This window comes from Tasmannia lanceolata, unplaced genomic scaffold (genome assembly GCF_043159265.1).
Source record: "Tasmannia lanceolata isolate RefF3 unplaced genomic scaffold, GAP_Taslan_0.1 ptg000006l, whole genome shotgun sequence".
NCBI lineage: Eukaryota > Viridiplantae > Streptophyta > Magnoliopsida > Canellales > Winteraceae > Tasmannia > Tasmannia lanceolata.
Window position 1 is genome coordinate 20,336,058 of NW_027518683.1, and position 15,636 is coordinate 20,351,693.

The window sequence follows — 15,636 nt, forward strand, 5'->3', positions numbered from 1 at the left end:
ATTGAATACTATTGGCCGGTATTTCAATCTTTGGTTTTTGAGTTGATCCGAAAGTTATTTTCAAAAAATAAGAGTTGAGCCGAAAGTGTCGCATCAATTCAGAGAAGCTAAACGAGAAGCAAACCAGGTCGCTGACTCTTTGGCTAATTAGAAGAGAACGATAAAAACTGGCAGTGGAAGGACCTTCCTAGAATGGCTAGGGGCACCTTAAGATGTGACTCTTTGCGCAACCTTTTTTTTTTAACGATATTGGGCCATCCCTAGTATCCATTGTAAGTAATTTCCCTTTTATTTTGGTTTTGAGGTAAGGTGGTATGGCCCCCTCTAGTACTTATTTTATTCATCAATAAAAATTTATTTCATGTGCGTCCAAGTTCCTAGATAAATTATGGGTAAAAAAACTAAATATATACAGCAATCCAAAGGTTCACATTTTATACTTGCTATATGCTAAAACTAAATTCAGTTATGATTACTAAAAGACCACACTTTGCCTCATTCATCTTTGTAAGAGCTTGGAAAAGCTTGACATAAGGTGTTTACATATATATACATACAGCAATCCCTCAGGTTCATATTTTGCACTTCTTCTATGCCAAAGGCCCAAAACAAGTGTCAATTATGGTTGCTAAAAAGACCACATGTTTCTTCATTCAACTTTGAATTGTATAGCTTACTTGAGTTCAAATGCAACTGCAGTATACTTCAAACCATGAAGCACAGAAAAACTACACAGAATATAGAGAAGAAAAAAAACACCAATCAAAATGTCACTATAGATGAACACATAACAAACCGATGGAAGTAACAAAATTATAATTGAACTTTCCTAAAAATCAAATTAGGGAAATGATATTTCCGCCCTTTGCTTGTCATTTCCTGAAAGTAACTTTATTTTCAAAAAAGGGCAAACAAAAGAGAGGGAGGACAGGTGTTAATGCAGGGGAAGAGGTGGAGATATCATTTTTGATCAAATTAATGTCATACACATCAACTGACTAGATTTCATGAGCCACAATCTATATGAACAAATAAAAAATGAGCAAATTTACTAACAAACCCTAGTGATGAAAATTTCTCAGCTCAACACAAACGGATCCCATGAATAGGAAAATGAAAGATACGCCAACATCGAGCCTCCACTTAGAGGTCATGATTTGCAGACAACAAGGTACAGGAAATCACATAACCATTAGCAATTCACTATTAATACCACTGAATATGATCTATTCAAATAGCTAGGAGGAATACAAAATGCTGTTCTCTTATAAAGAATCCAACACCTACATACATACATGCAGGCGACTTACACAGAATTTTCAGATGATCAACATGAACACAGGATTGAGGAGGAAGCTTATGTCACCCTGAAGTACATAAAAAATAAAGTCGCCGGAAAAACTGTCAAGCTGCCAACCAACCAGAGGTTAAACCAAAGTACAATATAGCCGGAAACAACTACTTAGATTCAGAAAATCTTTAGCCAATAGACACTCGAAGCTTCCTTTAAAAAACCCGTAAAGTATGTGTAACATTTCACCTGATTTGATGTTCAAAAAGTGGTTCTGCAAAAGGCCTGATCAACCAAGTCACCTACTTGAGAGTATTCTCATCTATCAATCAACCACAAAGCTGATTTAGTAACAACCTCAGATTAGACAAAAGTGCCTAGACCTTTAGGCTTTAAAGCAACAGCATTTGATTTGTTTGTTCCCATAAACCTGGTTACGGTTTCTACCAGCTACATAACTTTATTCGCATCACACTGCATAATTCAATGCTAAAGCATGTCCAGAGTCCATCATTAATAACTAAGCATCAGTTTTGGACCAGGTAAACAAAATCAGAGAGAACATTTCTAAAAGATGTAGCCATTCAAAAAAAAAAACATTTCTAAAAGAAGTTAAATTTACTACAAACAATAAAATCAATCCCTGACAAAGGCAAACATTACCAGAAAATCTAGCAGCAAGGTCTGAACAAAGTTGTATCAAGCAAATAGCACAGGAAATCCTCAGTTATCCACTTCAGCTGCCAGCAGTAAACACAAACTACATCAAACAGCTATGATATAAAAGTGGAGACAATCACGCTTTATGGTGACTGTCTCATTCTTCCAAACATAAAACTACTTTGTAACATGAAAGTTGCAAACAGAGATTGTTTTACAGAAAAAAGAGGGAAATCAGCTAAAATTTTTCAAGGACAAGATAACAAATTCAATGACTGATGGCCTTCTTTGCTCGGAGAGATTCAAGAGCCTTCTTTCGCAGCTCGATTTCAAGTTTTTTCTGCTCTGACTCTGGATCATCTGAATCACTTGGATGTGAGCCCCTCTTTACATCAACATCACCATCAGAATCAACACCATCATTCTGATTTTTTTCAAAATCTGAAGGTGGGGTCACCGTATCCACACATTTGTTCTTTAGCTTGCCTGCACGCCGCTCTTCCTTTTTATGGTGCCTTTCTTCACGCCTTCGACGTCTCTCCTCCTTCCGCAATTTCTTCTCCTCTTTCCTTCTTCTCTTCGCTTCCTTCCTCTCATCTCTTTGTGAATCATACTCGGCATCATCATCTAAATGGATCTCTGGCCGCTTATACTTTCTCTTTTCCATGTGCTGAACCTTTAACGACCCATTTTTGTCAGAATCTGAATCATCGGTACCCACGTGATTATTCCGATCTACCTTTTTAATGGATTTTCGCACAGCTTCGGTTTTGGGATCAGGGTCACTGTAGTCATTTCTCGAAAGTGAGTGTTGCTTCTCATCAACTCTGCAGTATTCGCTTGAGGGATCTCTCTTCGGGACAGTCTGCTCATTACTTAACCTTTCATCTGGAGAAAAAGAATCTCTAGCACGTCGTCTAGCAGAGAGTTTTTCAACATGGACACGATCTCGTGAAAAGCTTTCCCCTTCCAGCCTACCAGGCCCGTACTCTATTTCTTCCAATATTCTTGATGATTGTTGAGTACGCCTTTCAGTATAATCAGTTCTTGGAGAAGCATTGTCACTGGAAGAAAAGAATCCATATCATTATGCCTTTCAAAAACTATAATGTGTGTGTGCGCGCACACGTGTGTGAGGAAAGCGTTCCTGAGCTCGAGCTCAGATAAGCTTATCTGAGCTCGAGCTCAAAAACTCATGCTGGCCCACATTTTTCGGGTGATTCAAAGCGTTCATTTGAAACGCCCTTACATGGACAGGGTGCCTACAAAAAATCAGGTCCATATGATCATCCTAACCCTTCCATTTGTGGAGGGAAAAAATGGGCAGATCTGTGGAGAAACAGTATCTGTCCATTTTTCTCTCCACTTTTGGATGGGTTACGATGATCCAATAGACCTGATTTTTTATACAAACCAAATCCATGTAAGGGCCATTCAAATGAATGCTTTGGATCACCCAAAAAATGTGGGCCCACATGAGTTTTTGACACTCGAGCTCAGAAACACTTTACTCTCTCTCTCTCTCTCTCTCTCTCTCTCTCTCTCTCTCTCTCTCTCTCTCTCTCTCTCTCTCTCTCTCTCTCTCTATATATATATATATATATATATATATATATACTAGCAAAAAACCCCGTGCGATGCACGGGCCGACAAAGAATTGTATAAACCACATCATAGGTTGATCTAAACCGTCCATGTGATGGAACACAACATAAATAGGTTGTGCCTGAAAAATCATTTCCATAGGCTGATCCTAGCCCTCCAATCTATAGAGGTTTCCATAATTCCTCTTCAATCGGATGGTTAAGATCACCCTATAGATTTTTTATTTAAAAAGCATAAAGGAGGGGGGTAAGATTGAAATTATGTGGCTTTAATGGGTGCCTCTGTTAAAAAGCATAAAGGAGGGGGTAGGATTGAAAATATGTGGGTAGAATGGGTGCATTTGTTAAAAAAAGTCAAAAAAATGATGTGTAATTCTCATAGAATTTTCAAAAAAATCAAAAAATTCTCTTCTTTTCTCTTCTCCTATATAGTATATAGATATAGTTGTTCCTGCACAAGGTGCAGGTAGGCTTACCTGCACACGAGGTGGAGAAACATCGTGGGGCCCCACATTTTTGGGGGTCCAAAGCATTCACTTGGAAGTCCCTTCCATGGATAGGTGTGTGTCCATGTTTCTGCCCATTTTTCCCCTCCACAAATGGCAGGGTTAGGACGATCCAACGGGGCTGATTTTTGGGCCACACCCTAAAGGGCCTTCGAAATGAATGGTTTTGATCCCCCCAAAAATGTGGGCCCCCACCCTGTTTCTGCACTCGTGTGCAAGTAACTTACCTGCACACTTGTGCAGGAACAGTTCTCTCTCTCTCTCTCTCTCTCTCTCTCTCTCTCTCTCTCTCTCTCTCTCTCTCTCTCTCTCTCTCTCTATATATATATATATATATATATATATAGAGAGAGAGAGAGAGGAGTTCCTACTCCATAGAGTAGATAACTTATCTACTTTGTCGACCAAAAACATAGTGAGCCCACATTGTTTGGATGATCCAAAGCATTAATTTGGTAGGCCCTCACATAGATAAGGGGGATCATCCCAACCCTTCGAATTGAGGAGGTAAAAATGGACAGATTTGTGAGGGTGGGGCAAGCTCTTCTATTCTGGTTCATGGTTTCTCTTGGCTATATGGTTCATCCGGGGGAGAAATTGAGCTTCAAGAAATAGTGAAAGGTTCGAAGGGTTGGGATGATCCTATGGAGCTGATTTTTTGGGCACACCCTATCTATGTGAGGGCCCATCAAATGAATGGTTTGCATCACCCAAACAATGTGGGCCCCCACTCTATTTTAAGCAAACGGAGTAGATAAGTTATCTACTCAATGGAGTAGGAACTCTTTTCACACACACACACACACACACACACACACACACACACACACACACATGTATATATACACACACATATAATATATGGGTTCACATTAGCTAGTCGAACGACGAGATAAGTTATCTGGTCCGTCGACCAGAAATAGAGTGGGGCCCGCATTGTTTGGGTGATCCAAACCATTCATTTGATGGGCCTGACATAGATAGGATGTGCCCAAAAAATCATCTCCATAGGATCATCCTAACCCACTCTATTTCTGGTTGATGGACCAGATAAGATATCTGATTGGTCGAATAGAAACACTTTTCTGACACGTGCGCACACACATGAATATAAATATGTACTATCTCTCTCTCTCTCTCTCTCTCTCTCTCTCTCTCTCTCTCTCTCTCTCTCTCTCTCTCAAACACAGCCAATTATCAAAGATTACTGAGCACCTTTTCTGGGCACGGTCTTTCTTTCTTAACTCTACATAATTTGGATTGACTGGGCCTTCACTAGACCAATCGGCTGCAGGTCTCTGACCCTCTTCATGATCTGAACCTTTGGAGGTTGGTTTATTCCTACTCTCAAGTATGGGTGAATGTCTATTTCTCTTTCGTGAAGAATCAGCTCTACGATCCACATCATCCCTGGATTTTAAAATTACAGGGGGCAATAAATATTAAAAAAACAGTGATATTGTACAGGACAATAGACAGGAAAAGGCTTAAAAGATCAAGAAGAGAGAGAAAAACTCCAACCTTGCATGAGTAATTTCTCGTTCCACTCTACTTCTTTCTGGAGTGTCATGACGAATTGACCGTTGTCTAGTTTGCCTTGCAGGACTCTCAGAGTGGCTGACCATCCATCATAAATAAGTGAAAATAAATATGTAAACCTGACAGTGACCAAAACTAATTAAGATAAATCAGTATTAACACAATGAACATTAAACATTACTAAAGATACAGACATGCTATCTTCAATTGGATTCATTTTCTGCATGAGGGGTGGAGATTCTGATGCGCTTGGATATTTTCCTGGAGGTGACAAAAGTGGCACTTTATGGCGCCCATCACCACGATCCCTTGGAACACGCTGTGGAGACCTTAATGTAATTGGTGGTTGGAGCGGCACAGAATCTGGCCTCTTTCGTGCAACCTCCTCTTTCTCAAGAGAATGGTGAAGAGGAGACCTCTTCCCACGTGTCCTGAAAAGTTATCGAAAGAAGATAAAAGATGCATTTAGTAAGTTGGGAGTAGTGCAAACAGGGATTATTGACTTCAAAAAAAAAAAAATGCAAACTAGGGTTACCTTTGAGAGGCAAGATCATCATGATTTCTTCTGGATTCCACACCATTAGCATGGCTATTATGCTCCCTACTTGAGCTCCTACGACTCCGATATGGAGGGCTGCGACCTCTATATGGACTACGACTCCTGCACAAAATTACTTTGCCATATATGCATTATGGCCAAAATGAAAAATAGCCCACACAACCCTGAGGGAGAAAAAACAAATGGCATTCAGATACCTATTTCTTTGTCGAGGAGAAATTTGAGAATCCACAACACGCCTTCTAGCCGACCGCACTGGTGATCTCCTATGATGTCTTGGCGATGTAGGCAGAGGTGATCTTCTCCTCAAAGGAGATGGCGACCGACGGCGCAGTAGAGATGGAGACCTCCACCGGGGAGAAGGAGACCTACGTCTAGAAGGAGATGGCGACCTCCGACGAACAGGAATAGGGGACCTCCGTCGAACAGGGGTAGGAGATCTACGTCGCGAAGGTGATGGGGGAGATGGCGATCTCCTACGAACAGGATTAGGGGACCTCCGTCGAACAGGAATAGGAGATGTACGTCGCGGAGGTGATGGAGGAGATGGTGATCTCCTACGAACAGGAATAGGGGACCTCCGTCGAATAGGGGCAGGCGATCTACGCCGCATAGGTGATGGAGACCTTCGTCGCATGGGAGGGGGGGATCTACGACGCATAGGCGAGGGAGACCTGTGACGGATAGGAGAGGGAGATCTACGACGTGAGCGTGATATTGAACTTCGCCTTGAATGCGGTGATCTCCTTCTTAAGGGAGATCGAGGGTTCCGAGGTGAATACTTCCGAGGAGGAGAAACAGAGCGCTTGCGTGGGGAACGGAACCTCCGCTCAATAGAAAGAGAACGTCTCCGTGGCTGAGGTGATCCAGATATGCTCCTTGACTTGTGTCTGTCACTAAAAAAGAGAGACAGTGCCAATTAAGATAATAAGAACAAGTCAATATCCATCAGAATGAATATGTGAAGAAAAACGTTAATGCATCCATACTGGCAACGGAAAACCTAAGAGATAATGTCCAATATTAAATCCAACATATAAATTCTCTCATATAATGGAAAGCTTCACATCATAGGATAAGGAATAATGATTATCACTCAACAGGTAAACTCACTAATACAAGTTACAACCCCTAAAAAGAAACATACTCAGAGTAGCTCCTGGAATTGGAAAATGACTTGCTGCTCGATCTAGTTGCCGAAGGTGTGCTTCTTTGGAAGAAAACCAAAAAAAAAAGCTTAGTGGCTAAAATGCTAACAGGAGAACCCAATATGCAACAAAGTTACCAGTGTTAGAAGTTTGTTAGCCAAGTGACATGATAAAGAACATTAGGAATTAAGGCAAGGACAACACATACCGGCGATTGGTAGGTGAATGATTGGGAGAATGTGGAGATTTAGAAATCCTGTAAAAGAGACAAAAGCCACTTAGTGCTTTGAAGCTTAATAGGCAATCTGAAGATGGATTCCACTCAGAAATTTTACTACACATCATTTGATCGCCTCTCACTTGAACAAACCAATACCAACTACCAACACAACCTTTACCTTACAACACCAGGGGCAAAAAGCAAAAGCTTAAATTATCAATGATTGAAAACCCTACATGCTGAAAGAAACACTATTAGGACTACTTTCGGTAAATCATGACACATACAAAGAGATAAGCTATAGAATGGACAAAAAAAACTCAGGTAACAACTTCAAATTTATGGTAGTTGATAAAGGCATGCAAAAGTAAATGTGGTGCTTGAAAATATTAATCGACAGCTAAACATTAAAACAGCACAGATTTAAACGATAAAGCATATAATAGAAGTGGCAAAGAAACAAGGCAACAACGGGGGGGGGGGGGGGGGGGGGGGGGGGGGCGGGATCAAAACCAGAATCCAGAGTCAAAATATGTAAAGAAGCTCATTATTGTAGTGCACAACACAATGCCGGTAAAGATGAACATAACTAAGGATATATCCACGCCATGTTGAAATAATATGATATGAAAATGCTCGAGCAAATACCTCAATCAATTTACTTTTTCTTTGTTGTTACCAGTAATACTTTTGTTGATATTGAAAAGACCAATCAGAAGATGATTGAGATGATCACACAAAAAAGAAGGAAAAGAATAGGACAAGAGAGAACATCTATGTGAACTCGTCTACAATTGGAAAAAATTCCTTTTTAGTTCCAACTAAGTTTCTCAATTTACAGCCTTTAGTAAGCAATAATATGAAGAATATAAGGTAACATCTAATTGACATCAGCACATTACAATATAAGTTAAATACATGCAAATGTATACATCTATATGCATGTAATAGGTCCTAAACAATTACATCATGTTTCTACTTAACAAAGTACAGGCCAAGCAGACCATGGTTTTAAATTTCGGTTTCCGTACTGGTTTCAGACCTCACCGAAACCGAAATTTCAGGAAAATAATAAAAAATTAAAAAACGATATTTTTGGTCGAATTTCCTAAATTTTCGGACAAAGTTTAGGAAAAACATGAAATTTCGTCAGAAAAGGAGTACCATTTCGGGTATGTTTGATTTCGGTTTCGGTCTCGACCAAAACCCGAAATTTCGGAATTCGGTCAAAATTTAAAACCATGAAGCAGACTACCTTGAGAGAGATGATGCAGAAGAATAGAAATAACATGATTTGAAATGACAGAGAAAATCTCTGTATCCAATTATACATAAGTTCCGGAAATGAATTGTCAGGCTTAACATGCAGTATTTTCTTTTGACAAGTGATGAGATTCATTAACTATGAAATCAGAACAAAACATATGGAGTGCAGAGACCAAAGGAGAGCAGGATACACTCGTAAATGTCATGAGTGGGTCCACCTTGCTTGTGGCCCCCTTTCTTGGACTTGTGGGCCATACTTCAACACGCCTCCCATTCTTGGCTTTCATAAATAATGGCTCCCATCACTGATTCACAAAAGAAAATAGCCACAACCAACTTGATTACAAGCTTACTACACCCGCTCACCCTCACTTCTAGGATTCATGGTCACAACTTTACAATTCGTAAATTTTTGTCAGATCCCCCTTATGACTATTTATGAATGACTAATACCCCCCTTCCCAGTAACCATAGCTTCGTTTTATCTAATTAGATGAGTCAATAGCAACAAATCTACCAAGACATGCGAATCTGCAATTTAGACTACCCATTTCAACAAATGTATCAAAATCAAAGCAAATGTGCCAACTCATGCAAAAAGATTTCCAGATCAGTAAAATGTGTAAAATGTGCCAACCCGTACAAATTTTAATATGTTGAAGGCAAAACAGTTAAATTTGCCATTGTCACCCCTTTTTTCTTATTATATTCAGGAGTTGATGTGGGACAATCTATGGGTTCTTTTTTGGAGCAATTTTGGAGCTGCAACACCTCCCTCCCAGGTAGAGACGAATCAACTTTGACAAATTGATAACTCCATGAGATCATCTTCAAGTTTTAGACAAAGATATTGTGGAAACCCATCCATCCAAATGAGATATTTGCAAAAGAGTTTGATACATTTCATGTGGGTACTTATGAAATTCTTATAACATATTCTCTAGATGGGCATATCAACTTCTCGACGGAAGTTTGTAGGATTTCCATGAACATGAGAAAATCCCCAATGTTCTTTGAAAAAACCATTCAAAAATTCTGATTTGTGCAGCCCTAATACTTGATATTGGATGTTCCATGAAAATTTAGTAATAAACTTCTCCATCATCAATGTAGACTTCCTCCTCAATACTTTCTTTGATGTTTTCATCATAAATTGGCTCATCAAGGCTTCCCTGTAGACCCTCCACTCATTGTAACTAATTTCATAAAGACAAGCTCTTCATAAAATTTTGATTAATCACCATCCACTCCTTTTGGATACTCATCTTAGACTTCGGATTATCAATGCCTTCCAAAAATTCTTCAAACTTTTCACCGACTCTAGAAGCATGTTGGTTTAATGGAAAGTTTTCTCCTTTATTAAAGGAGAAAAGACTTTGAATGATCACCATCCACTCCTTTTGGATACTCATTGAAGACTTAGGATTATCAATGCCTTCCAAAAATTCTTCATACTTTTCATCGTCTCTAGAAGCATGTTGGTTTAATGGAAACTTTTCACCTTTATTGAAGGAAAAAAGACTTTGAATGATCACCATCCACTCCTTTTGGATACTCATCGTGGTTAGGACTATCAATGCCTTCCAACAAGTCTTCAAACTTTTCATCATCTCTAGAAGCATGTCGGTTTAATGGAAACTTTTCTCCTTTATTGAGGGCCTCAACTTCCACTTAAATATGTTCAACTAAGTTCCCCATATCATAAACATGAGGACTTGGCGACTATCACACCTCAACCTCCAATACCACCTTTCGATTGAGTAGGAGGTGGATTTTTACCAAGCAAGCTTCGGATTGATTGATAAACCCATTCAGAGGATTATTAGCTTCTACCGGAAGAACTCCAGTTCATTCTTGCACCAAGACTTGTATGTCTTAGAGCCATCCCATCTATAAAACAATCCATGCTTTCTAGTTGCCTCATCATAGCTTGATAATCAACATATGTAATGTATGTAGGGCTGTTCCTACACATACCATTTTGGTACCGTAGTACCCACTACAAGCATGTTTCTTCGTCATTGTGGTTATCAAAACAAGACATAGGAAGGAACTTACCCCTCATACCAAATATGATAGACTCCAACCGAAAGAAAACCAAATCAAACTTAATGCAATGAACCAAAATACATACCTTTATTGAATGCCAAAATAAAGAGAACAATGGAACCAAGACTAATTTCACAAAGGCTTTTCCTCAGCCTGATCTACAAGACTATGATTTTTTTTATACATCCTACAAGATTAAGATTATCACACCCACTCACCCTCTCTTCTTAGTTTCAATCTCACGAATTCACAACTCTTAAACTAGTTGAAAAACGAACACTGTTACAATTATGGGCAAGTTGTTTAGAGATTGATGCCAAAACAGACTTACCGTACCTCGACTCGATGCAACATATATCTCCTCTCAGCAATCTGTGAGCTGTTGAAAGAGCTCGCAAACTATGATATGCTTTACCTATACCTCCTTTCTTAGTAAGTAAATCATAATTTTACCAAAGACAATAAGTCGATCATCATCTGTAACAAATCTGCCAACTCGTGCAAATTTACATGCTAGGATTTCCATTTCAACAAATATTATACAAAATCTGCAAGATATGCTTTAAGGAAAATGTGCCAAACTTTCGAATTTTCATATGCTGACATCATCTAGACAGGAGAGTAAAAGTTGCTACGCTAGCCCCTGCTTCCTATTATGTTTAGGAGCTGATGTGGGACCATCCATGGACCCTGGTATGGACTGTTTTCGGGCTGCATCAAAGAGCTTGGGAATCCAATATAAGAACCTATCTTCTAATTATGCTTGTTGATATAAGTTGCAACTTTGAAAAATCCATGGCATGTTATCAAGAGTCATCACTGGATGTAAAGCACTCTTTCAAAACACATTTTAACAATCAGATTCAAACAAGCTAAATGTTACCTGGCTGACAACACAAATTGATGTTGGCATCTCACCAAGTAATTCAGTTTCCTCTTTTCGACTTGTTGTCACCAGGGTCCGGCCCAAGATGACATGACTCAGCATGAACAACAAGCTACATCAAATTAGACGACATATGAAACCAATCTTCTAATTCTCAACTTTGCTTTCGCATGGGAAAGAGTTAAACACAAAGCTAACTTGTGTATGTGTTGGAATTTTATCTGGATTAAATGAACATGACTTTCTTGAATTGTTAGTTATTATTCACAACTTCATTAAATTTATCCCCGCGCAACAAACAGGTCCCCTCATCGATGTTAGGTCCGTGTGCACAAATATCTCCGATATTTTCAAAATATAGCATTTTTATTGCGAGATTTTGATAAAACGACAAAATCCCGACTTAATCCTGAGATTTTAAAAATATAGCGATATTTTCATTTCTATCATAAAATATCCCGATAATATTGGGATATTATCCCAATATTATTTTTTTTTTAATGGTATTATCCCAATATTTTTATGATATTTTTATTTTATTTTATTTTCTTAAATTTAATATTTTTATATATTTTTAAAATAATTTTAATTTTACCGTTTATTTCCCGATATAAACCTGAAAAAATTAATAAAAGTTAATATATCCCGAGATTTTCCCTTGCCAAGAAATTCCCGAGAACGACACTTGTGACATAGCGTGTGCTTCGTAGCATGCAGGTTCTTTGCCCGCTCAGTAAAATTAAGAGTAGCACCATTGCCAATTCGTTCACACAATCGAGTAGTTCATGGTGATTGGGGTTAAATTGGTAATTATGGATGCATCAAAGTCAATGACCTCAATATAAAGGATTAGAGATAAAGAGAATCACAGTGAGAAGAGATACTTATGTAACCAGGTTACATATATCCTTCAAGTGCAGCTTTCGTTAAGACGACAGATCTCAAAGTTCAACATAAAGTGGTTAGCACTCAGTGCCTTATCATTAAAATGCATTAAAAATCCTAGCAATTGAAAACACGCAATCCTAGCAAATGAAAACACACATGAGGTCCCCTCAAACCACATCACAGTGTATGGACTTCTTTTGGCCTTTTCTACCAAGTCACCATTGGAGCTCTATGACTATATTGTTAAGACCAACCAAAAAAGCAAAGGATTAGGGTTTCAACGTTAGGGGATGAGCATCACAGACTTGCACAAAAATGCAAGTGGGTAAGATGCAACAACGAGAATTGAAAATTGGCCGGGGAGCTTATATAGAAAAACTTTGGTACCGCTGATTCAAGTCCACATTTGCCATTTGGTGACAACAAGGTAACATGTTACAGTAGTCTTTTGTTCCCCAATACAATGGCCTACAGTGGAAAGTTTGTGGCCAAGAAAATTAACGATAACAATCATGACACCAAGTCGCCAACTGTTTGCAAAATCAGAAAGCAAAACTGTGGGATAAGCATCAAGGTCGAAACACTAAACTTTAACCATTTCACATTTTCCGCACTTCCAAAAGCTCACTAACAAACCCAACTCCACTGTTTAAAGACATTTTATATTTTATTAGTAAGCTGGGATCAAACTTGTTTAGAGACATATTAACAAGCTTAGAAATATTTCTCAAGTGAAAAGAAAAAACATGGATATAACCTACCAAACATAACATACAGCCGAAATATATAAAAACAGATAAACGTAAAAGGGTATCATGCTAAAAAAAAAAAATGGTTCTGAATGCTAACCCAGTCTTTCCTCGCGAAACATGCCTCTTGTCAGCTTCCTCCTCTTCATCAGGGTGGACACTAGAAGCCCTCGGCAGCGGATGCTTCGAGTTTGCGTCAGAAACAGCATTCTTGGCTCTCAACATATCTGCCTCGTCGTCCTACAGTAGTTTGAGGTAAAGAAGGACATGAACCCAAATAATTGCAGAAGCAAGCTGAATACCAGAACAAAGACAAACAAAAGTCAAAACCAAAAGAACAGCAACCTAAAAAAGGTAACTCTGGCATAAATGAATCAGTTACCATCTTTTTCTGCTTTTCTAGTTCGAATTCTCTTCTCTCTTTCTCTTTCTTCTTCTGAATTTCATGAGTAATTCGATCAGCCTCCTCCTACAATGATGATAATACAAAACATATTTAGAAAGAAAGTTCACAGAAAACGACAACATCTACAATAATAAATGATTAATAATATCAGTAGTGATAACCAGTGTTTTAAAATGCGGATGCGGGCCAAAACATGGCCAAAGTAAACCCTAATCGACTCAGCGTGGCACGGCCTAGTACTCAGTTGGCACGGATGAGTACTCAGTTGGCACGGATGAGTACTCAGCTGATGCGGCCATAACTAGGTAGGGTCAGAGGAATTTTGATTTATTTGTAGGGCAAAACGCGGACTCGAACCAGAATGCGGCCAAGGTAAAAGGGAGTCAACTCGGGCTACCCGACTATGACTCGGGGGCATTTTGAAACTTTGACAATAACAACAGCCACAATAGAAACTAATGATATCAATTATTGCGAGTAGTTAAGTAAAAGTAAACCTTCTTCTTCCTAGTTTCCTCTTCTTTGGCGTCTAAGAATTGCTGAGGGACTCCACTGACATTTTTCTGCGCACTAAGCAAAAGAACCCAAAGCTCTTTCATAAACCTCCCAGTATTCTTTTCCATGAATCCAGTCAGCTGGATCTGAATTTGTTTCCCGTCCACCTCCTGCTATTAGCGAAAAATTAAAAAATCCAATATACAAAACAAATAAAAATCAGAAAAAACAAAAAATATGCACTGATCTATAAGTGTAAGAAAAAGGAAACGATAAAAAGCATGCCTTTCCATCAAGAAGACCATATATGAAATTGATAAGCACTTCGTCTTCGAACCCTAGAAGCTCTGTAACCCTATTCGCGATCCAGGGTCTGATTACGTCCATCTTCACCTTCCTCATATCCACCTAATATATAGTACCCAAAAAATCTATAATCAGAGAAAAAAACATTTTTGTTAGTGGAAATTTCTCTAAAATATGACCAAACCCCCAAACAGTTAAAGAAACCCTAACAAATTGTTCGAGCAATATGACCAAACCCTAGGCATAAAGCGCAAGAATCAAATCACGAAAGCACGATTAATTACAAAACCAAACAGTTAAAGAAACCCTAACCAATTGTTCGAGCAATATGACCAAACCCTAATCATCAAGCGCAACAATCAGATCACAAAACCACGATTAATTACAAAACCAAACAGTTAAAGCAAACCCTAACCAATTGTTCGAGCTCGGGAGGGAATTTCTGAGATTTCAGCAGCTTTGCCTGTTTATTCGAGAATCGAGTGTCTTGATCGGCAGATGTGCCCTAGATATCCAAAAAAAAAGGAGAAACTATTACCGTTTAAAGAACAAAAATTTTGCAGGAAAATGGATATTGGTAGGGTTTCGAATTCATAAATAGAGATCTGAAAAATCCGGACCCGGAAGAAACCGCCCGACATCTTCTAGGGTTCTGATCGAGACCTGTAACTCCTTTTTTTTCTCCTTTTCTGCGAACTGTTAGGGTTTAGAGAGTAGGGAGAGCTCTCGAGAATACGGAATTTTTCTTCTGATTGAGGGCTTGGGAATGAAGAGGTAGAGGTGTGTGTGGGGTTATCCAATGAAAAGCGTTCAAGTCTGCCCCCAATTCATGTTAAGAGGGGGGGCGTACTATCCTACAGTGGGGCGAAAAAATCATTCTCCACTTAAAACTATGTCTTTTTATCTGAACCCTTCGCATAAAAGTGAAAGGCCGATTTGTAGGCCACGTAGTTAGTCGCAACGAAGGTTTACCAAAGCTCCTCTATATTTGCGGGTTGGGGTCTTGCCTAACCCCTGCTTACTCATCAAAAAAAAAAGCTCCTCTATTAATATGCTGTGATTGA

The 15,636-nt window shown here is 38.9% G+C and overlaps 1 protein-coding gene across 4 annotated transcripts; it reads right to left on the bottom strand.

The window, feature by feature from the left end:
• Nucleotides 1–1,172: 1,172 nt before the first annotated feature.
• On the bottom strand, nt 1,173–15,380 carry LOC143880051 (splicing factor PWI domain-containing protein). Of its 4 annotated transcripts, none has more exons than XM_077382824.1 (16): nt 15,193–15,380; nt 14,988–15,077; nt 14,552–14,674; nt 14,269–14,436; nt 13,748–13,834; nt 13,466–13,605; nt 7,516–7,563; nt 7,307–7,366; nt 6,357–7,055; nt 6,136–6,261; nt 5,795–6,031; nt 5,583–5,678; nt 5,277–5,471; nt 1,955–3,015; nt 1,541–1,613; nt 1,173–1,409 (listed from the first exon to the last, which is right to left on the bottom strand). In XM_077382824.1, exons 1-14 carry the CDS (start codon nt 15,211–15,213, stop codon nt 2,220–2,222), a joined length of 2,886 nt encoding a protein of 961 aa, XP_077238939.1. In that variant the 5' UTR covers nt 15,214–15,380; the 3' UTR covers nt 1,173–1,409; nt 1,541–1,613; nt 1,955–2,219. The 4 variants fall into 4 exon arrangements, with proteins under 4 accessions (XP_077238939.1, XP_077238938.1, XP_077238937.1 ...); XM_077382823.1 differs by having other exon boundaries at nt 1,173–1,367; nt 7,307–7,369; XM_077382822.1 differs by having other exon boundaries at nt 7,307–7,369.
• Between the last annotated feature and the right edge of the window lie 256 nt (nt 15,381–15,636).

What these genes read in the sequence shown, in the direction of transcription:
- LOC143880051 (XM_077382823.1), bottom strand. Translation starts at nt 15,213, where the DNA reads ATGTCGGGCGGTTTCTTCCGG. An exon ending in GTTTCGCGAGGAAAGACTGG is followed by an intron (nt 7,564 to 13,465) that starts GTTAGCATTCAG and finishes TCTCTTTTACAG; the next exon opens with GATTTCTAAATCTCCACATT. An exon ending in GATGATCTTGCCTCTCAAAG is followed by an intron (nt 6,032 to 6,135) that starts GTAACCCTAGTT and finishes ATAACTTTTCAG; the next exon opens with GACACGTGGGAAGAGGTCTC.